At 46.2% G+C, this 23,310-nt stretch overlaps 1 protein-coding gene across 3 annotated transcripts; it reads right to left on the bottom strand.

Moving 5' to 3' along the window:
* Nucleotides 1–12,870: 12,870 nt before the first annotated feature.
* Nucleotides 12,871–23,230, bottom strand: kansl2 (KAT8 regulatory NSL complex subunit 2). 3 transcript variants are annotated; one of them, XM_069906312.1, is made up of 9 exons: nt 23,124–23,230; nt 19,576–19,861; nt 17,206–17,384; nt 16,861–16,978; nt 16,450–16,613; nt 15,811–15,980; nt 15,640–15,739; nt 14,973–15,226; nt 12,871–13,377 (listed from the first exon to the last, which is right to left on the bottom strand). In XM_069906312.1, the coding sequence occupies exons 1-9, from the start codon at nt 23,170–23,172 to the stop codon at nt 13,135–13,137; spliced, it is 1,563 nt and encodes a 520-aa protein (XP_069762413.1). In that variant the 5' UTR covers nt 23,173–23,230; the 3' UTR covers nt 12,871–13,134. The 3 variants fall into 3 exon arrangements, with proteins under 3 accessions (XP_069762413.1, XP_069762411.1, XP_069762412.1); XM_069906310.1 differs by having other exon boundaries at nt 23,055–23,160; XM_069906311.1 differs by having other exon boundaries at nt 16,861–16,975; nt 23,055–23,160.
* Between the last annotated feature and the right edge of the window lie 80 nt (nt 23,231–23,310).

Raw genomic sequence — 23,310 nt, 5'->3', positions numbered from 1 at the left:
TTAGATTCTTCTAATTTCTCTTTTAAGTCCTCTACTTCCATTTCTACAGCTGTTTCTCATTCTTCCACCTTGTCCACTCTTTTTCTATATCTGACATGACCATCTCTAATCTATTCATTTTTTCTTCTGTACTTTTAATTCTTCTTTTTATTTCTAAATTCTTGTGATTGCCATTCTTTTACTGATTCCATATATTCTTTAAAAAAAAAAATATCCATTGTCTTGCCTTTCCCTTCTTCTTCCATTTCTCTGTGTTCTTCTTCTTCTTCCTCCTCTGGGTTGGTCATCTGTTGTTTCTTTGATTTCTTTTTACTCTCTTTCTTGTTCTTGTTGTTTTCTATGTTCTCTTCTTGCTGCTGTGCTGTGGCTGTCATTCTCAGCTGTGTAGATCGATTCCTCAGCTGGTCCCCCCTCCCGTCAGTGTTTTTTTGTCTTGCAAATCGCGCATGCGCGACTCCTCGCGCCGCAAGCCATTTTTGTAGTCCCGAGCTCGGGACTTCGACTGACCTGAGGGAGCGGGCTTCTCTCTCCACAGCGGGCCTCCTCGGACAGGTAAGGACTTTACCTTCTTCTTCCGATGTCTTTTCTTCTTCTCTTCTTCCCGTTACTTTCGACTTTTATTTCTTCGCTGCCATTTTCTTCCCACCTTTACTTTCACTTTATTTTAATTTTTGTGTTTGTGCCTTTGTGTTTTCTGTGTTTTTTAAATACTTTTCCGGAGTGGGCTGGAGTTTCCCGACTGGCCACTGCTCCATCACATGACTCCTCGCTGTTGGTCCTGCTTGAAGTAATACCATGCTCCAGAAGGTACTGCCGCAGCTCTGTGCGCATAAACGAGGAGCCCTGTCACTGTGGATGTAATTGGGGTACCCAAAGATGGCAAAGATGCTGTGCAGGGCCTCTTTTGCTGAGGAGGCAGTCATGTCCGAGCAGGGCACAACAAACAGGAAGTGGGAATACTCGTCGATGGCTGTAAGAATGTAAGTGTTATGGTTGGTCGATGGTAGGGGCCCCATGAAGTCTACACTGAGATGCTCAAAGGGGTGGGTGGCTTTGATGATGTGGGTTTTCTCCGGATTAAAGAAGTGGGGCTTGCACTCAGCGCACACTGGGCAGGCTTGGGTCATGTAGCGAATCGCCTCGACCGTGTAGGGCAGGTTGCGAGATTTGACAAAGTGCATGAACCTAGTGACCCCTGGATGACAGACCTCCTCATGGAGTTTCTGCAACCTGTCCAGTTGCCTGTTGGTACAAGTCCCCCTGGAGACTGCATCTGGCAGGTCATTGAGTTTACCCGGCTGATACAGTATGTCGTAATTAAAGGTGGAGAGCTCGATTCTCCACCTGGTGATTTTGTCATTCTTGACCTTACCTCACTGGGTATTGCTAAACATGAAGGAGACCGCGCGTTGTTCGGTCAGCAGCATAAAGCACCTGCCAGTGATTAGTGTCTCCAACGATGTACTGCCTCGACTATGGCCTGGGCCTCCTTCTCAACAGAGGAGTGTTGGCTCTCAGGACCCTGGAGGGTTCTGGAGAAGGCTACCGGCCGGGTTCAAAGTGGCTGCCAGTCCAAAGTCAGACTCATCGTTTTCGACTTGGAATGGAATGGACTTGTTGATGGCGTGCAGCGTGGTAGCAGCAATGTCTGATTTGATGCGGTTGAAGGCCACTCTGGCTTCGGTTGACAGGGGGAAGTCTTGATGACTGGCCGTGCCTTGTCGGTATAGTGTGGAACCCATTGGGCATAGTAAGAGAAAAAGCACAGGCAGCGTTTGAGTGCCTTCTGGGTGTCGGGGGGTGGGGGGCAAGTCCATGAGGGGACACATGTGGTCAGGGTCTGTCATGACCACCCTGTTCTCCACCACACAACCCAGAATTGCGAGCCGAGTGGTCCGGAAGACACACTTGTCGAAATTGTAGGTCAAATGCAACCGAGTTGCAGTCTGAAAAAATTTCTCAAGGTTGGCATCATGATCCTCCGTGTCATGGCCGCAGATGGTGACATTGTCCAGATACGGGAAAGTAGCAGTCAGCTACTGGTCCACCATCCAGTCCATTTCCCGCTGGAAGACCGCGACATCATTTGTGACCCCAAAGGGTACCCTGAGGAATTGATACAGCCACCCATTCGCTTCAAAGGCCCTGAAAGGTCGATCTTCTCGGAGGATCAGGAGCTGATGATAGGCCGAACATGTCAATGTGGAAAATACATGGTATTGGGCGATCTTATTCACCACATCCATGATCCATGGAAGGGGGTACGCATCCAGGAGCGTGAAACAGTTGATAGTCTGGCTATAGTCAACCACCATCCGCAGTTTCTCCCCGTTTGTAACAACCACTACCTGGGCCCTCCATGGACTCAAGCTAGGTTCGATAATGCCCTCATCCAGCAGTCTGCACACCTCGTTTGTGATACATTTCCTGTGTCCAGAACTATATTGCCGGCTTTTGGTGGCCACAGGCTTCCAGCCAGGAGTGAGATTTGCGAAAAGTGCTGGCGGAGCAACTCGGAGGGTTGAGAGACTACAGGTGAGGTCCTGGGGCGCGGGGGTGGGTGGCTCGGCCTGCTGCTGGCAGGAGGTTCCCGGGGTGGAGTGGTTACAGACAGGGAGCGGAGCGTGAGGCCCCCCAAAGTGCAAGTTTGAAATTGGCACTGAAAATCCAGTCCCAGCAGTGCAGGGGCGCAGGGGAAGGACTAATAGTTTGAAGCCTGTGAACATGATGTCCTGGACATTCAGGGTCGCCATGCTGTACCCCTTTACCCAAGTCAAGAGCGATCTGGTCGCCAATTAAATTCTCTGTGTAGTGGGGAGAATAACTAGTCTGCAACGGTGGGCCAGGTCCGGGCGGATAAAACTGTCAGTTGACCCCGAGTCAAATAAGCAAGTGGTATAGTGTCCATGCACTTTAATCAGTTCCATTGCTTTTGTGAGGGGTTGGGGGAAGCCCTGGTCAAGGGTTATTGATGGAGAGACTTGTAATGTAGACAGTGGAGACCTGCATGATGACGTCACGCAAACAGTGAGGACTGAAAAAAGTGTCGGGGAGGTGGTGTTGGGTTGGGGGTTGCTGCATACCATCGGTGGTGGGGCGGTCAGCAGGGAAGCGGTCAGTGGCGGCGGGTCCCTGGTCAGCGGCGGCGGGTCCCTGGTCAGCGGCGGCGGGTCCCTGGTCAGCGGCGGGCATTGAGGTCGGGGCTAGGGCCTGGTCGGATATTAGGGTGAATGTAATTCCGGCGAGAGTGGGTTGTACCTTTCACGCTCGGCATCTGTCCCGTGATGTCAGGCGCTGCAGTGCGGTGGAGTCCTCGCTCTCATTGGACGAGAGCTCTTTTTTTTTAAAATTTTTTATTTTTCACACCATAAATCACAATAGCCATGATATACACTTTTTCTTTTTCACACATTTACAGTGACTTTTTCTCCCCCCCCTCCCTCCTCCCAAGCCACCCCCCCACCCCCCCCCCCCTCTCATCCATTTTAGGTATACAATCTAGGTTGCATTAATTCAGTCAATGTTGTCATTCAACAAAAATACACCAGAAATTCTACAGAGTCCATTCTTTTCTTTCCTTCTCCTTCCATCAACTTAGGTAATGTTTGTCCCCGGTAGGTTTTCGCTATTGTATTTAATGTAAGGCTCCCATACTTGTTCGAATATTTAAATATTATTTCTTAAACTATATGTTATTTTTTCTAATGGAATACATTTATTCATTTCTATATACCATTGTTGTATTTTCAAATTATCTTCCAATTTCCAGGTTGACATAATACATTTTTTTGCTACGGCTAGGGCTATCTTGACAAATCTTTTTTGTGCATCTTCCAAGTCAATTTCAAATTCTTTATTTTTTTATGTTACTTAGGAGAAAGATCTCTGGATTCTTTGGTATATTGTTTTCTGTTATTTTATTTAATATCTGATTGAGATCATCCCAAAATTTTTCTACTCTCTCACATGTCCAGATTGCATGAATTGTTGTTCCCCTTTCTTTTTTACATCGAAAACATCTATCAGATACTGTTGGGTCCCATTTATTTAACTTTTGCGGTGTAATGTATAGTCTGTGTAACCAATTATATTGTATCATACGCAGCCTCGTATTTATTGTATTTCTCATCGTTCCAGAACATAATTTCTCCCATGTTTCCTTTTTTATCTTTATATTTAAATCTTGTTCCCATTTTTGTTTAGTTTTACCATTTGTTTCCTCATTCTCCTTTTCTTGCAGTTTAATATACATATTTGTTATAAATCTTTTGATTAACATTGTATCTGTAATCACATATTCAAGGTTACTTCCCTCTGGTAAACTCAAATTGCTTCCTAATTCATCTTTCAAGTAGGATCTCAGTTGGTAATATGCCAGCGCTGTATCTCCAGTTATATTGTACTTATCTCTCATTTGTTCAAAGGATAAGAATCTACTTCCTGAAAAACAATTTTCTATTCTTTTAATCCCTTTTTTTTCCCATTTTCTAAAGGAAAGGTTGTCTATTGTAAAAGGGAGTAGCTTATTTTGCGTCAATATTAGTTTTGGTATTTGATAATTTGTTTTATTTCTTTCTACATGAATCTTCTTCCATATATTGAGGAGATGGTGTAATACTGGAGAAGTTCTATGTTGTACCAATTTTTCGTCCCATTTATATAATATGTGTTCAGGTATCTTTTCCCCTATTTTATCTAATTCTAGTCTCGTCCAGTCTGGTTTTTCCCTTGTTTGATAAAAATCTGATAGGTACCTTAATTGTGCGGCTCTATAATAATTTTTGAAGTTTGGCAATTGTAAGCCTCCTTGTTTATACCATTCTGTTAATTTATCTAGTGCTATCCTCGGTTTCCCCCCTCTCCATAAAAATTTCCTTATTATTTTCTTTAACTCTTTGAAGAATTTTTCTGTCAGTTGTATTGGCAATGCCTGAAATAAGTATAGTATCCTTGGAAAAATGTTCATTTTAATACAGTTTATCCTTCCTATCAGTGTTAGTGGTAGCTCTTTCCAATGCTCTAAATCGTCCTGTAATTTTTTCATTAGTGGATTGTAATTGAGTTTATATAATTGGCCTAGATTTTTGTTTATTTGCACACCTAGGTATCTTATTGCCTGCATTTGCCATCTGAATGGGGATTCTTCCTTAAATTTTGAGAAATCCGCGTTATTCATAGGCATTGCTTCACTTTTATTTACGTTTATCTTGTATCCCGACACTTCTCCATATTCCTTCAATTTCTTATATAGTTCTTTTATTGATAGTTCTGGTTCTGTTAAGTACACTATCACATCATCCGCAAATAGACTGATTTTATATTCCCTGTCTTTTATTTTTATTCCTTTTATATTATTATCTATTCTTATCGATTCTGCTAGTGGTTCTATAGCTAGCGCAAGCAATAATGGTGATAGTGGGCATCCCTGCCGCGTTGACCTGCTTAAGTTAAATTGCTTTGATACATGTCCATTTACTGTCACTTTCGCTAACGGTCCCTTATATAATGCTTTAATCCAATTAATATACTTCTCCGGTAAACTGAATTTTTGCAATACTTTGAACAAGTAATTCCATTCTACTCTGTCGAAGGCCTTCTCTGCATCTAAAGCAACTGCTACTGCCGGTGCTTTATTTCCTTCTACTGCATGAATTAAGTTAATAAATTTACAAATATTGTCTGTTGTGCGTCTTTTTTTGATAAATCCAGTTTGGTCTAAATTTACCATTTTCGGTACCTGTTCTGCTAATCTGTTTGCTAATAGTTTAGCTATTATCTTATAATCTGTGTTTAGCAGAGATATTGGTCTATATGACGCTGGTGAGAGTGGATCTTTCCCTTGTTTTAGTATCACTGTAATTATTGCTGTTTTACATGAATCTGGTAAGTTTTGTGTCTCATCAATCTGGTTGATTACATCCAGGAGGGGCGGTATTATTAGATCTTTAAATGTTTTGTAGAATTCTATTGGGAGTCCATCCTCTCCTGGTGTCTTATTATTTGGTAATTTTCTTATTATCTCTTGTATTTCTACTGTTCCAAATGGTTCTGTTAATTTATTTTGTTCCTCTATTTGTAGTTTTGGTAGTTCAATTTTAGTCAAAAATTCATCTATTTTCCCTTCTTTCCCTTCGTTTTCAGTTCGGTATAATTGTTCATAGAATTCTCTGAAGTTTTCCTTAATTTCTTTTGGATTATATGTAATTTGTTTGTCTTTTTTCCTTGTTGCCAATACCATTTTCTTAGTTTGCTCTGTCTTAAGCTGCCATGCTAAGATTTTGTGTGTTTTTTCACCTAGTTCATAATATTTCTGTTTTGTCTTCATTATATTCTTCTCCACCTTATATGTTTGTAATGTTTCATATTTTATTTTTTTATCCGCCAATTCTCTTCTTTTGGTTGTATCTTCCTTTATTGCTAATTTTTTTTCTATGTTTATTATTTCCCTTTCCAACTGCTCTGTTTCCTGATTATAGTCCTTCTTCATCTTGGTTGCATAACTTATTATTTGTCCTCTAATGAATGCTTTCATTGCGTCCCATAGTATAAACTTATCTTCCACTGATTCCGTATTTACTTCAAAGTACATTTTTAATTGTTTTTCAATAAATTCTCTAAAATCCTGTCTTTTAAGTAGCATCTCCATCTATACATTCTTGGAGGGATGTCCTCTAGCTTTACTGTCAGTATTAAGGGTGAATGGTCCGATAGCATTCTCGCTTTATATTCTGTTTTTCTTGCTCTATCCTGCATACTAGCTGATAACAAAAATAGGTCTATTCTTGAGTATGTTTTATGTCTAGTCGAGTAGTATGAGTATTCCTTTTCTTTTGGGTTTTGTTTCCTCCATATGTCCACAAGTTTCATTTCTTGCATTGATTTAATTATAAATTTGGTTACTTTGTTCTTCCTGTTAATTTTTTTCCCCGTTTTATCCATATTTGGATCCAAATTCAGATTGAAATCCCCTCCTATTAGTATGTTCCCTTGCGTATTAGCTACCTTCAAAAAGATATCTTGCATAAACTTTTGATCTTCTTCGTTAGGTGAATATATATTAAGTAGATTCCAAAGCTCCGAATATATCTGACATTTTATCATAACATATCTCCCTGCTGGATCTGTTATTTCCTCTTCTATTTTAAATGGCACATTTTTGCTAATTAATATAGCCACTCCTCTTGCTTTTGAATTATACGATGCTGCTGTTACATGTCCTACCCAATCTCTCTTTAATTTCTTGTGCTCCAATTCAGTTAAGTGTGTTTCTTGGACAAATGCTATATCTATTTTTTCCTTTTTCAGTAAATTTAGTAGTTTCTTCCTTTTAATTTGGTTATGTATTCCATTAATATTTAAAGTCATATAGTTCAGCGTAGCCATTTTATATTTTGTTTATCTTCTCTTTCCGTTTTTACATCATTACCTTTCCTCCTTTTCCATTTCTGTTTATTGGACGAGAGCTCTGAGGAAGGAGTGTTTGAAATGGAGAGTGGCAATTTGGCTTCACACGAGGCACTGTGTTTGATGGTAGCCATTTTGGAGCAACAGACTGCAGCAAAGTGGCTGTTTTTAAGGCACTTCTGGCACCTGGCTTTTCTCGCTGGGCACTGGAACCTGCTGTGCTTGTTCTTCCCACAGAAATAACACTTTGGGGTTGCATCGGGCAGCGTAGCATAGAGGGAGGGCATCCTACTCACATCAGAGTGTGGGGTCCAACCCTAAGAGTACACATCCATACTTAAGACCGCAGCCTCCATTGTCTCTGCGATCCGGATCATGTCCTCTAGGTTTTCTCCCCCATGCTCTAGCAGGCACTGCCTCACCTTATTCGATCGAACCCGGCCACGAAGGCATCCTGAATGAGATTGTCTGTGGTTTCCGCAGCAGTTCTGTCTGTGCAGGCATAGTCCTGGCCCATTGCCCTTAGTGCCTGAATATAAGCTTTACAGGTCTCACCGGGCTGTTGCCTCCTTGTAGAAAGTTTGTACCGAGCATAGACCCTGTTCACTGGTCACACGTAGAGCCCTTCCAGCACCTTCATGGCTGCGGCGTAAGTGGTCGCGTCCTGGACACTCTGGTAGACTCTCGGGGACACCATAGTCATCAATATTAGTAGTTGACGGCTGTCCTCTATCACAGGAGGATCAGAGAGCTGCAAGTATGTTTCGAAGCATCTCACCCAGTGCTTAAAGTAATTCGAAGCTGTAGCTGACTGTGGGTCGATGTCAAGGCGTTCCAGCCGTAGCATATGCTCCATCCCTTCAAAATTTATTTTAGTTAATAAAATTGTAATGCGCGTCAAAAGAACCAAAGACTTGTTGATCCAAACCAAGGCTTTTATTAACTAAAAGACTGGAGCATATCACAAGTAGGTCGACCAGTCCAGAATGACATGGTCTGGCTAGGAGCAATGCTTTAAGATCTGCCAGTAGGTGTGACTACACTCTCAGCCAATCACAGTCATCCTACACTAGCATCTATACATATGTACATAAACACATTGGTGATAGAATCTGTACTATCACACCAAGCTAATTAATCGAAGAATATTATCTGAAGCATGTCTATTTCTGATAAAACCTGTTTGGTCTATATGTATCAATTTCAGCAAATATTTAGCAAGTCGATTTACTAACATTTTACCTATTATTTTATAATCCACATTCAGTAAAGAAATAGGTTTATACGAAGACACCTTTAACAGATCTCTATCTTTCTTTGGAATTACAGTAATTAGAGCACTGGAACAAGATTCTGGTAACTCAATGTTCAGTCACTTGTTGTAATATCTCCCCAAACACCAAAGATAAATCTTCATAAAAAAACTTTATAAAATTCCACTGAAAACCCATCATCACCTTGTGACTTACCATTAGGCATTTCCAACATAGCTGTCTTAATTTCTAAATCTGTAAACGGAGCTTCCAAATCTATAATATCCTGTTCTTCTAATGCTGATAACATTAGTGTAGATAAAAAAAGAATCAATAGATCCATTGTCCCGTCTCCCCTCAGAAGTATATAATTTTTAATAAAATGAATAAAACTGATCATTAATTTCCTGAGGTTTATAGGTAACTGTTGAATTCTTTTTAACAGTATTAACCCGCGAGGTGTTTTTTCTTTAACTGCCATGCAAGTACTTCATGTGCCTTCTCACCCAACTCATAATATCGTTGCTTAGATCGATTAAGTAAACATTCAAATTATTAAGTCTGTAACATTATATCGCAATTTCAATTTAGTTAAAGCTATTTTCTGATCTTCCGTCACTTTTTTTCTGAAATTCCTTCTCCAGTTCAATTTGCTTCTCTAATTTAAGACTTTCAGCCATATACCCTTTCTTAACTTTACTAGTATAACTAATTATTTGCCCTCTTAAGTAAGCTTTTAACGCATCCCATAAAACAAAATGACTTTTAACTGAATTAGCATTTTCAGTTAAGAAAAAAAACAATCTGTTCCTTAACAAAAGTAACAAATTCAGGTTTTTTCAACAACATTGTATTAAATCTCCATCTATAGGATGAACGTACTACCTCTGAACTTTCATAGGGAAAAAATAATAAAGAATGATCTGATATAACTCTACTCTTATATTCTGCCTGCGATACCTTTCCTTATAAATGTGCTGATATAAAAAAAATCTATTCTAGAAAATGAATCATGTCGAGAAGAGTGAAAAGTAAAATCTTTCTCTGTAGGATTAACCCTTCTCCAAATTTCTACCAAATTTAAGTCTTTCATTAAAGCCCCAATTTGTATCGCCATCTTTGATTTCCTAATACATTTTGGGATTTATCCATCAAAGGATCCAAAACACAATTGAAATCTCCCCCAACTAAAATATTTTCATTAGCTTGACAATAACATAAAACCGTCTGAAATAAAACATTCATCATCCACATTAGGTGCATAGATATTAAGTCCAAAGTTCGTTAAAGATTTTACAATCCACTTTTAAAACCCTCCCAGCATTCCCCTCTACAGCATGCAACTCCAAAGATAAATTCTTATGAACTAGAATCGCTACACCTTTTGCCTTAGAATTAAATGAAGAAAAAAAAACATGACTAACCCAATCTCTTTTCAATTTCAAATGGTTTTTCGGTCAAATGTGTTTCTTGTAAAAAAGCAATATCAAGTTTCATTTTCTTAATATAAGCTAAAACTCGCTTTTGCTTAATTGGATTATTTAATCCCTGAACACTAAAAGTTGCAAATTTCAAACTAGACATCTTAACAAACTAACAATAAAAATCACTTAATACAAAAGATCGCTCTCCTAGTAAACAAACTCCACTCTCCCTCCCCTAATATTATAAAAAGTTTATATAAAAAGGAATATAATTAATTCCCCCCAAAAGAAAAAAAACCACCCAAAGGTAGTAACACCCTAAAAAACTGGGTGTGGTAAACCCCACCAGTGGCAGATGACTATCAAAGAGTTCAGTGCCATCCACCTCCCCCCAGCCAGAAATATATCTAATACAATTCAATGTCAAAGAAATATTCAGTCCGACTCCAGTCCCAATGACTGGTTTGGATCTTCAACACCAGTAAGACAGTGTGTCAAAGCCTCCTTCTTTCCATCTTTCCCATTCTTTCCATTTCCATTGGCCCTTCTTTTAGGCGATGACGGCGAAACTCTTCCCTGGCCATGTAAATCTGGTAATGAATTAGCAAAAACCAATTCATCATGATCATTCTCAAAAAATTGAGACTGATAATTGCCATAAAAAACCTTCATCACAGTAGGGTATCAAAAAGCAAATTTATATCCTTTCCGCCACAACACATCTTTAGCTGAATTAAACTCCCGTCAACGCCTAATAATTTCTTGACTCAAATCTGCATTAAAACTATTATTCTGAATCATAATTGGAGCTTGACTTTGTCTTGCCTTCTGGACTGCCAACCGTAGAATCATTTCTCTATCTTGATAATTCAGACACCGAATTAAAACTGCTCGTGGTGGTTGTCCCGGTAACGGTTTCCTCCTTAGCGCTCTAATACTAAACCTCCCGAAAACTCTTTACCCAGCATCTTGGGGATCCTGAAAAAAACTCTTTATCCAGCATCTCGGGGATCCAGTTCTTAAATTTTTTTTATTGGATCAGCTCCTTCAATGTCTTCTGGAAGACCCACAAATTTTTACATTATTTCTCCAACTTTGATTTTCCAATGAATCAATCTTCTTCAATAAACCTCTCTTCTGGATTCGAATCTTCCACTTTCTCTATTTTATCCTTATTACGCACATCTTGTTCTTTACATTCAGAAAAAGCTGTCTCAATTTAAAAAAATTTTTCTTGTACTACATCCACTGATGTCAGGCATTTAACAACATCTCTCTTAAGTTGGGACAAACCTTCAGACATATTAGAAATTTTAGTTGTCACTTGAGTCATCTGTTGAGATATGTTATCCATATAAGCAATCCCTTCCAGGACTGAGAGTCCAGTCCAGATTCCAGTGCCACATCTTGAGGTCTACCTTCTGCAAACTCTTCCTCCAATTGTTCCTGTGAACTGGCCATTAGAGGCAAGTCTTCTTGTTCCACTATTGAGACTTTACCTGTGCAGGTCCGCACACCCAACGGCGGCACCCCGACCACATTGGGATGCCTGTTTGGGCCCCCCCACAGTCCACACATGCTCCAGCAGATCGAGGACCCGAGGCCGTGCAGGGGCAGTCTCCAACGCCATCCTGTACGTCCTTGGCTCCCCCGACAGCAGCGCGGGCTCGAGGCCTCTTCTCAGTCGGGTCGTCCACGCACCAGACATCACGAACACGCTGGTCAACATCTACCAATTTCATCAACAAGCTGGCGCCATCTTGTGAGACAAGACCAGCACCGGCATAATACTTAACCTAGCTGGAGTTCTCTGTGGCTTGGAAGTTCCAGACGACGACTCCGTGGTTCCAACTGGACAGGTAGGCCTCAGTTCTTCAGCACTTTTAAAAAGTAATTTTTTCTGTAATTGGGTCTTAGGTTTTTTAATATTAGCCGCCATTATTAACAAATAGTGTTCTTAGAAGTAAAAATAAAATATTTATGTACATATTTAAAAATGGCTGTTTATAAAAACTGGCTGGGAGGATTAGGACCACACTTCTGCCCATCTGCTTGAAGGAGTGGGAGGGCGGGTGGGGATTTAATTTTGGTAATTTTTTGTTTCCTTATTTCTTTCATATAAAAATGTTATTGTTTGTATTTTGTATTATTAACAATTTTTCAAATAAAGTTTTTTTAAAAATTAGTTAAGTCAATAGAGATGTTAGTTTGATTCTGTTTTCATGTTTAAAGATAATTAAAAGCAACTTTTGTTTAAGTAACCATTTGTCTTGGTGAATATCTATTGCTGTTGGGTTTATGGGTCCTCTGGGCTTATAACAGCTGGATTATATTAAGAAATTGAGTTGGAGTTAAAATTAAATAAATTTCAAATTGCTTTTTTAAAGATTGGCTTTAGCTGTGGCTAGAAAATGTTTGGCAATAACCTGGAAAAATTAGACTAATTTGAGTATTCAGTGATGGCATTTAAAAATGAGATCTTGTATTCTGTGGAAAAGATAACATGATTTATGTAATAATTATTCCTTTTTTGTTAAAACTTGGAGCCTGTATTTGGAACATATGGGGCTGGATTATTAATTTTCTTTCCACGCATTGATGGTATTACTCCAAACCATTGCAAATAATTGATCAAGTTTTGTTATTTGATCTCTTTTCTTTGGGGATGGGTAAGAGTAGGGTGCTGTAGGGGTTTTATTACATAAAAAATATCATGTATGTATTTTGTTTTTCTAAGTTGTATCCATTATTGTATGTTTAACCATGATTTAATAAATAAAATTTTCAAAAAGATTCAAGGTTCCTTTATTATCACATACATAAACAAACATTTGGGTGCCACCCACCACCAATGAATGAGAGTCCTTCCCTGCATTGCCACAACCCTGCAGCTGCCAGACTTTCTGTGTGTTCCAGCAGTGACCCCGAGCTCCCAGGAAGCTGCTGACACCCAAGAGCCATGGTGATCCAGGACTGGACAGGAGTATCACCCAGCCCAGGGACAGAGCTCAGCTGTGCTCTGATGGTCACACAGACAAGAGGAAGGAGTGTGCCTATGATTCTGAATCTGATTGGGGTCGAGCCAAGAGTGTGGAGCTCACCACAGGGTGAGACAGTCGAGAGGTGGAGCACATGTCAGGCGGAGGGGTGACTGCCCCCGAGTCATCCGGAGCAGCTGGGTCAGTGCCATCAGCCAAGTCTGACTCGTCTGTTGACTGGGCCCCAGTGCCCAGTGTAGCATTGAAGAGCAGCGATGGTGGACAGTGGACACTGTCGCCAACCACGTCTAGGCAGTCCTAGGAGAGGCAACCAGAGTGAGAGAGAGGGACACACCCTCCCCATCTCCATTACCCCCACACCCCTCCCTGTCTCTGTAACCACCTTCCCCCCTCTGGTCCCCTACAACCCTCCCTGTAACCCTCTCTGCTCCCTTCCCAGTCTCTCTAACCCCCATAGTCCTCCTTACCCTCTGGTCCCCATACCCGTTCCTGTCTCTGTACCTCCCTCCAGTTCCTACACACCTCACCATCTCTGTAAACCACTCTGGTCCCTACACAGTTCCCCATTTCTATACCCCATTCCCCATCTCTAACCACAGAGCATCACATCTCATGTCACTCCCTGATGAAAATAACTGCTTTTTGGCTGCAAATGTGAGCAAACCAATAGACCACAGGGAGAAGAGCTTGATGTTGGCTTTCTGTTTGAAACCCCTGGGCACGGCAAGCCCGTGGGTCTTGATTCAGAGCCAGGCATTGCCATAGTTAAAGACCACCATTTATTTATGTCAAGACTCATCCCCCCCCCACCCCCCGCAAAATCCAGGCACGATAACATCTGCCCCATCCTACTCCACAGGATCCTACAAGCCTCACCATGCAGCCTGCCCCCCTCCTCTGTCACTCTACCAAGCCACACTCCACAGGAACCCATTGTCTGCTCATTCAGCTAGCACACCCTTCAGACTTGGTACACCAAGTCTCCAACCACATTCTGGGCCCCACACCTTTGTGGTGAGAAAGGACTCACTCACTGACTGCTTGTCACTTCCCCCCCAGAAAAGAACACATCTCCTTGGTCACCCCTCTCTCTCCAGCAATAGCAATAGCAAATAACAGCTGTTACAGTCCACAAAAAACCCCTCCAATTCTTACACCCCTCCCTGTCAGCTCCTCCAGTCCCTACACCCATCCCCATCTCCTTTACTCCCTCCAGTCCCCCACACCTCTCCCTGACTCTGTAACCCCCTCTGGTCCCCTACTTCCCTCCCTATATCAGAATTATGATGTTGTGGCTGTTTGGGATATGGTTGCACCAGGGGGAGGATTGGCAACTCCATGTTCCTGGGCTTCGTTGACTTGGACAGGCTAGAGAAGGAGGTAAAAGAGGTGGAGGTGTGGCATTGCTAATCAGGGAAAGTGTCACTGCTTCACTCAGGGAGGGCCTCACATTGGCTTCCACTACTCAGGCAGAGTATGTAAACATTAGAAATAAAACAGGTGCAATTACTGTGATAGGACTATACAATAGGCTTCCCAACGGCCACTGGGAAGTGGAGGAACAGACAGGTAGACAGATTACGGAATGCTGCAAAGGTAACAGTGTTTTCGTAGTGGGAGACTTTAAATTTCCCCAAATTGTCTGGTATGTTCTCAGTACCAGAGGCCGAGATAGGACAGAATTTGTTAAATGCATCAAGTTTCTTGAAGGTGCAAATCATTCAACCTGGAAGGGGGCCATACTAGACCATGTATTGGGCAAATGAACCTGGTCAGGTGATCAGAGCATCAGTGGGAAAATATTTTGGGAATGGGGACACTTAAGTTTAAAGATGGTTATGAACAAGCTCAACCTAACAGTTCTAACCCCCCACGAGCACTCAATGCCTCACCTCACTAAACTCCAGTGGCAAGACCTCAGAGGGCTGGAGCTCAGCAGCACTTAGATACATCTCGACAGGTGCACTCTCGAGCTGCTCAGAGACACAGCAGACGGGTTCAGGTTGGTACATCTGGGGAAGCACCTGGAGGTGGAGAGGGCAACAGGGTTCTTCACCCAGGCTCAGAGACACTGGCTTGGTGCAGGGTACCTCCTTCACTCCTGGGCACCTCCTGAACAACACCTGGCTGGGGTCCTGGCAAATGTCTGAGCACAAGTCAAGGGAGAACAGGCCAGGGAGGAAGGGAGTGATCACTCCTGTGATACCAAGCTTAGCCTATGCCAGGCTTCCCTGTCCCAGGATGTGCCCACGGTCAGCAGTAACGCTGGCCCCAGCAACACCATTTGCAGGGCCCACTACATTACTTCCTACGAGGCCATCGGGCCCTGACCCCCCACCGCCCCCACCCACCGGGTCCTATCCCCTCCAACCCCCCCCCCCCCACTCTGGGGCCCTCTCCGTACTGGCCCCTTTCCCCCCCCCCCTCCTGGGCCCTCTCCCTGCCCTAACTAGCACCCCACCTCAAATGCCCTCACCCTGGACTGCCTTCTTACCCCCCCCACCCCCTCCTGAGATGCTGCTGCCCCCAGATTAGCCACGGGTAGCAGCGGAAGGATACGACTGAGGCAGTGCCTGCTGAGTGGGAGGGAGGGAGCAGAGCAGCGGACTCCATCAGTCACCACACCACACCGCTGCACCGTGCGGGACGATGGATGTGCCTGACAGAGGAGAGAACATAGATCAGCGATGAGCACGAACCATCCCTGGACCACCCCATAGACACACTAACCTGCTGCAGATTCCCCTCGCTGGCCAATGCCCGCCGCTCCTTCAGCTGCCGCTGTAGCACTGCCTCAGCCCCATAACGCTTCCGGTATCGGCGCAGGGCTTGCAGCTCCTGCATATCCACACGTTCCCTGGGAGAGGCAGCGGCCTCTGAGCTGAGCATGAGGCTGCCCCCTTCCGCAAATAAGGGGGGTGGGGAACAGAAGCACCAGGTAATTAGTTCCTCATTGGTCAAGCATGATCCCCTTCCACTCCCACAAACACCTGGGATAGTTCAGTGACCCTGCACAGTCATCAGACAAGAGGAGGGAACCACAGTACCCAGGGTCGGGAGAAAAACACACAAGGTCTCAGGGAGACAGATGCCAACAGTGAGAATCTGTGCAGTTTCACTATCTGCACCCCCACCCACGTCATCCTGCCCAAGCCATTTACAATGTGACATTGAAAACTGTTCATGTCAGACCTTCAGTCTCCGCCAGAACCACCCCTCCCTTCCCCTCTTCTCCCCCCACCATCTCCCAGGTACCACAGGAGGCCAGTCCCTCCTGGAAAACATTCTCCTCTCTCCCCCTCTGAGCTCGACTCATAAACCAGCAATGTGGCCCTTCTCTCAGCATCTTTGTGCTCCCTCTGGACTCACCAGCCCCCTGGGCTTGGGGCCTGCTAGCATGCAGGTAGTGACGTCTCTTCTCCTTCAGCAAGTGCTGCAGCCGCTTGAACTGATCGATGTAGAGTGACTGGAGACGGATCAGCTTCTCACGCATGAGCAGTGCCACCTCCTCTGCTGTAAACACCCCCGCGTGCCTGTGGTGAGACGGAGGGGTCAGAGGTCAGAGAGGGAGTGTGCAGGGGGCAGGCTCAGAGACGTCGGGGGGTGGTGAGGGTCAGAGACGGGCAGATGGTAAGGAAAGTCGGGGATGTTGGGGGGGGCAGAGAAGAGAAGGGAGGGCCTTGACAATTGGTTTGGGGGGTGGGGTGGAAAGGAGGGCCAGGGGTGGGGGTTGAGTAGAGGTGGTCACCAAGCCTCACCACCCAGGCATCACTCACTCACTTCAGGGGATCCTCCTGGTCACTGTCAATGCTGTCTGCTTCACTGTCGGGGTCACCCCTCCAGGTCTGGTCCACGAGCACGGCTTCGGGCTCCCCCTCACTCCAGCTGTCATTATCTGCTGGTGGACAGACATGTGGACTCTTAGTGCTGCCGCCACTCATCCATCACCCCCATCCCTCCACCCCAAAGACCCTTCCCCACGAGCCTGGCTGGCGCATTGTTCTGTTTGAGAGAGATGATTGCATAGCTGCCATTTCCAGACACCCTCATATCTGCTGCCTCTCCCTCAGCCTACTCTCAGTGTCCACACCAGGCAACCCCAGGACTTGGAAATTGCGACCGTACCCAGGATCCTGCTCGCCTCACTCTGGTTGCTCTCCAGTCCTTGCAAGGCCACATCTCCCTTCAGGTAGTTGCTGAGCTGGACAAGCAAGGCCTCGGGCGAGGGTGCAGCACTGGGTTTCTTCGACGGGACCCGTACAGCCAGGGCATTCCTCCGTGTGTGCTCAGCGCAGAAGGCCACTCTGCAGGGTCGAAGGACCAGAGGTTAAAGATTATGCAAGCCCTCAAATTGGTCTGAATACAGAGGGTGAAAAGGTAGCAGACCTTATTTACAAGTGGGACACTTATCTGGTTTAAAAAAAAGCCCCATATTAAAACAATTTTTATATGGAACAAAATTAATCAATATGTAGGGTCTAAAGTGGGGCTGTCCCCAAAAACACCCGACTCCAAATAGATTAGTCACATTGACAGTGAACAACAAGATCCTGGTGCCAAAAGGGGGTGGGTTCAGGTATATCGAGGACTGTTATGAGCAGAGGCAATTATTATAATTTGCGCAACTCAGAAATAAATAAGACTTGTCAAATAAAATGTTCCTCTGCAACCTTCAGACAAGATCTTTTATGAGGGACAAATTATGCTCATCCATGACCTCATCTATATCCATGACATAGAAACCCTGATTCAAAAGAACACACGGAACTTCATCTCGGCGATTTATTTCTTACTCCATGCAGAAGACCCTAAACCAGACCTTCACAAATCAAGGCAAAGGAGGGAGTCATACTGAGGAAAACGATTGACAAGCGGTCCTGGTCAGAACTATGTTAGAACAGCATGACCGCAATTATTAATGCAAGGTATAGGTTGGGGGAAGTACAACTTTTTCCATCGGCTATATTTGACACTGCAAAAATTGCATAAGGCTAAACCAGAAATTTCAGACCAATGTTTCAGATGTGTCATTGTGACAGGAACCTTTGTGCATGCAACCTGGACACGTACCAAGGTGAGACCCTTCTGGGTGGCCCTCACTTAGACATTGTGTACTGGATACGGAAATGCAAAGCTGTGTTCCTCTGGAGAAAATTACCTACGACTTAAAGAAAATATAACATTTTTCTAAAAATTTGGCAACCATATTTTAAATTTTATAGGAACACAGTTCTAGTGTGAATCTGCATATCTCACTGGCCTGCCTCCCCCGTCTATCCTTCTACTGAGGGAGGGGCAGGGCGGTCCATTCCAACCTAACCAAGTAAAGTCAAGGAAAATGTACCAGCCAAGGTGCCGGCTGTCGGGCCGTGACAAATCCCTTTCTTTATTGTGGGTGTCTTGAATGCTGTGCATAACTGTGGTCTGTTGAGGGGGGAAAAATGACTTCAGATTCAATGCCGAATTTTGTATATAATTGATAACTGTAATTTCTGATTGATTACTGGAAACTGAAAATATATAAATAAAACACAGGTGCCCAAACATTTATCTGGAATTCCAAAAACTGGCACTTTTATTCTATAGATGACATCTGCTCATCAGAGATGGAGTTTGGCATCAAACGTGACCCGACGCAACCCTCCCTTGCTCAACTCCCGTTGCATTCCACTACTTTATAAGCACATCTGAATATCGCCTATACTGATGCCCATCCTGCATCACAGCACTTTCAGTTGGCTCAGTGGAGGCGGCATCATCTCTACCCATAACCCCCAAAGTGGAAGACACTGCCGCAGCAGTGCCAGTGCAGGGGACCATGACCCGTGCGCGGGGGGGGGGGGGGGGGAGAGAAAGAGGGGTGGCAGCACAACCCGGGCAAGCTTAAAGGGACAAAAATCAAAATGATTCCAAAATCCGAAAGATTCCGAACAATGGAAGGAGTCCAGTCCCAACAATCCCAGATAAAAGGTTAGACACCTATATTAAAAAAAAAAGACGATGCAACCCCAGACCTCCTGACCCCTTTCACTGCTCTGTGATCCAGGAAGATTCCTCCAGCTTCCAGGCCTGAATCCGTGGCTGAGTCCACCCCCAGGGCAAAACAAACAATTCTCCCGCTCATCAACACCATGGCTTCCAGAGCAGGTTGGAGTGACTCCCCTCCATCGGCACTTCATCCATCGACTCAATCTACACCTCATCACACCCCCTCCCCTCTATGTGCAGCTGACTGAAACCCACACTAGTGTCATAATGTTACCCATGCTCTGTCTGACAGTGAGTTCTTGTACTCTGTTTTTGTTGCTGTACTACATGTTGAATGTGCTGCTGGTCTCTTACAAGTCAAAGGTTCCCACTGCTCCTTGGTACTTGACAATAAACTTGGAAAAACATCTCCCTTTCTGATTCTTCTTTGTGTCCTACACCATCCTGACTGAGAAACACATCAGTTTCTTCCCTGTTGCTAGGTCCAAGCCCATGCTCACCACCTACCCGTCCTTCTTCTCCGGTTTGGGGGCTGCGTTCGGGCACCTCCTGTTGTTTTTTGATGATATATAGCTGCACTGCTTGAAGGGTGCGCTCTTGTCCTCGAGGATGTGCTTGAGGCAGAATTCCTGACCTTCCAGGCGGGCCTGAGAGCAAGGCCGGTGGGTAAAGGAGCAGGCCAGTGTCTCCTGCACTTTGGGTATCGGGGTCAGGCGTCCCCGGGAGGAAGGCAGCACGTGAATCCGGATCCTATTCATGACCCTTGGCACCTCACTCGGCCCAATCTTGACCCCTGCAAAGTACAACTGGCTGCTCAGTGGAGGTAATGGGAGTCAGTGCATGTTTTTCTTTCCCTCATATTGATTAGGGTATACATAAGAATGATTTGGAAGCACTTGGAACTCTGATCACCCCATTCCAGGAAAGATGTAGAGGCTTTGTACAGAAGATATTTATCATGATGCTGTACAGATTAGGTTGGGGGGGGGGGGGAGGGGGGAAAAGAGGGAAGAGTTGCAAGGAGAAGTTGGACATACGTGGGTTCTTTTCTCTGGCGTGCATACAGCGCTGTTAAAGGGTACAACAGGATACAGATCAGTGACAGATATGGGCAGAGAAATGGCGGATGGAGTTTAATCCGGGCAAGTGGGAGATGAGAGACTTTGGGAGGTCAAATAAAAGTGAACGTATGGAATTTTTCAAAATTACAACACAGTAGAAGCCAATTTCAGCCATTGCAACCTGTGCTGCCCAACTACACTCAATTAACCTACAACCCCATACATTTTGGAACACCTGGGGAAAACCCAGACATGGGGAGAACGTACAAACTTCTTACAGCCAATGCTGGATTCAAATCTAGGTCACCGAGCTGTTATAGTCTTGAGGTAACCACTATGATAACTGTGCCACCCAGCAGAATCCTTAACAGCATTGATGTACAGTGGGATCTGGAGGCTCAGGCCCAAAGATCCTTGAAAGTGACCATAGATGGAGCAGTAAAGCCAACATAAAGCATATCAACAGCAAACAAAATCTGTTTAAGGTGAGTGGAGGAATATTTAGCTGAGCTGACAGGTAATTTTTTTTTAAGAATAACAAATTGTAGTGGGTGCCCACTATGGATTGCCAGAGGTGGTGGAGGAGAGGGAGTACAATTGGGACATTTAAAAGATACTTAGACAAGAAACATGGATGTGAGAAAAATGGAGGGTTTTTTTACTGTTAGGGAGAACGATTAGTTTGACATGAGGTAGGTTTACATGGGTTGGCACAACATCATGGGCTGAAGGGGCCAGCACTGTGCTGTTCTACACTTGCTGGTACAATGAGTTTAATAATAATAATCTTATATCCACGTAAAACGTTGGTGTAAAACGTTGGTTAGAAAACTTGGAATACCAAATGCAATTCTGGTTATTCCATTACAGGAAGGACATTAAGGTTTTGGAAAGGCAACAAAGGAGATTTACCAGGATGCTGCATGGATTGGAGAGAATGAGTTACAAGATAAGAGCTGGACAAACTTGGGATAGAAAAGATTGCAGATTAAACAAAAACTAATCTGCTGAATAAACTCAGTGGATTAAACACCATGACAACAGGGTTCACAAACCACCTTAAATAATCATTACTAACCACAGAGTACTAATGACATCAAACACCATTGTCCCTGACTCCCATCTACCTGCCAGCTGCACGGCCATTTTGACTCCCTCCACACGTTACCATCAAATCCCCAGACATTCCAGCCTCCGCCGGCACAGAACCAACAACCAACTTCCCCTCACCCCCCCCAATTTCCCCTCACCCCCCCAACTTCCCCTCACCCCCCACCAACTTCCCCTCACCCCCCCCCCAACTTCCCCTCACCCCCCCCAACTTCCCCTCACCCCCCCAACTTCCCCTCACCCCCCCCCAACCTCCCCTCACCCCCTACCACTCACCCTCCGCCACCGCCCCTGAACCCCATCTCCTGCGAACACTCACCCTCCACCCCTGGACCCCCACCACCTGCGACCACTCACCTTCCGCCCCGAGCCCCCACCACCTGCGACCACTCACCCTCCGCCCCTGAGCCCCCACCACCTGCGACCACTCACCCTCCGCCCCTGAAGCCCCACCTCCTGCGACCACTCACCCTCCGCCACCGCCCCTGAGCCCCACCTCCTGCGACCACTCACCCTCCGCCACGGCCCCTGAGCCCCCACCTCCTGCGACCACTCACCCTCCGCCACCGCCCCTGAGCCCCCCACCTCCTGCGACCACTCACCCTCCGCCACCGCCCCTGAGCCCCCACCTCCTGCGACCACTCACCCTCCGCCACCGCCCCCGGGCCGCCACCGCCCCCGGGCCCCCACCGCCCACCGGTGCCGCCACCGCCCCCGGGGCCCCCACCCGCCACCGCCCCCCGCACCGCCCCCGGGCCCCCACCTCCCCGGGGGCCCCCACCGCCACCTCCCCCGGGCCCCCACCGCCACCTCCCCCGGGCCCCACCGCCACCTCCCCCGGGGCCCCCACCGCCACCTCCCCCGGGCCCCCCACCGCCACCATCTCCCCGGCGGCCGGGCCCACCGCCACCTCCCGGGCCCCACCGCCACCTCCCCCGGGCCCCCCACCGCCACCTCCCCCGGGCGGCCCCTCCACTCGACCACCTTCCCCCGGGCCCCCCGCCACCTCCCCGAGCGGGGCCCCCACCGCCACCTCCCCGGGCCCCGGCACCGCCACCTCCCCGGACCCCCACTTCCACCTCCCCTGGACCCTCATCTCCACCTCCCCTGGACCCCCACCTCCACCTCCCCTGGACCCCCACCTCCCTGGACCCCCACCTCCACCCCTGGACCCCCCACCTCCACCTCCCCTGGACCCTCACCTCCACCTCCCCTGGACCCTCACCTCCACCTCCCCTGGACCCTCACCTCCACCTCCCCTGGACCCTCACCTCCACCTCCCCTGGACCCTCACCTCCACCCTCCCCTGGACCCTCACCTCCACCTCCCCTGGACCCCCACCTCCACCTCCCCTGGACCCCCACCTCCACCTCCCCTGGACCCCCACCTCCACCTCCCCTGGACCCCCACCTCCCCTGGACCCCCACCTCCACCTGGACCCCCACCTCCACCTCCCTGGACCCCCACCTCCACCCCTGGACCCCCACCTCCACCTCCCCTGGACCCTCACCCCTCCACCTCCCCTGGACCCTCACCTCCACCTCCCTGGACCCTCACCTCCACCTCCCCTGGACCCTCACCCTCCACCTCCCCTTGACCCTCACCTCCACTTGACCCTCACCTCCACAACCCTCCTCCTGCCCTTACCCTTCACCCCCCTCCCCCTCGTAACTCTTACCCCTCTCCCTCACCTCCCCACATCTCGCCCTATTTCCTCATTCTCTCTTTGCTCCTCCGCTCTCTTTCCCACATTTCCACTCCTCCATCCCTTTCCCTCTTGAAACAAAATCCCCCGCCTCGCGGCACCAACCTCACCTCGACCACCTCTAACGAGCGAATGTACGTGCGACAGCATCGCGCGCCTACACCCGCTCCACCTCTCACCATTGGGCAGATCGCTCCCCTCTCCTGATGTTGATTGGATGTAAGACATGTCATTTAAACGCTCGGCGGAGAACCCTAGCTTGTTATTTGTTGAATATGACGTCACTCACATGGGACCCCACCCCCCCATGAAGGAGCCAACAAAACCCGCCCTTCTTACATTTGACTCATTTCCACTTTCAATTAA

The sequence above is a fragment of the Narcine bancroftii genome, chromosome 12 (assembly GCF_036971445.1).
Source record: "Narcine bancroftii isolate sNarBan1 chromosome 12, sNarBan1.hap1, whole genome shotgun sequence".
In the NCBI taxonomy this organism is placed as follows: Eukaryota; Metazoa; Chordata; class Chondrichthyes; order Torpediniformes; family Narcinidae; genus Narcine; species Narcine bancroftii.
The sequence above is the reverse complement of the archived record's forward strand: the minus strand, read 5'-3'. Positions and strand labels throughout refer to the sequence as shown.

Excerpts from the sequence above, each read along its gene's own strand:
- kansl2 (XM_069906312.1), bottom strand. The coding sequence starts at position 23,172 with ATGTCTTACATCCAATCAACATCAGGAGAGGGGAGCGATCTGCCCAAT. Across the intron at positions 19,862-23,123 it reads GGGGAGCGATCTGCCCAATG|GGGTCAAGATTGGGCCGAGT; the intron begins GTGAGAGGTGGA and ends TGTACTTTGCAG. Across the intron at positions 15,227-15,639 it reads CAGCAGGCACTGCCTCAGTC|ACATTTGCCAGGACCCCAGC; the intron begins GTATCCTTCCGC and ends ACTTGTGCTCAG.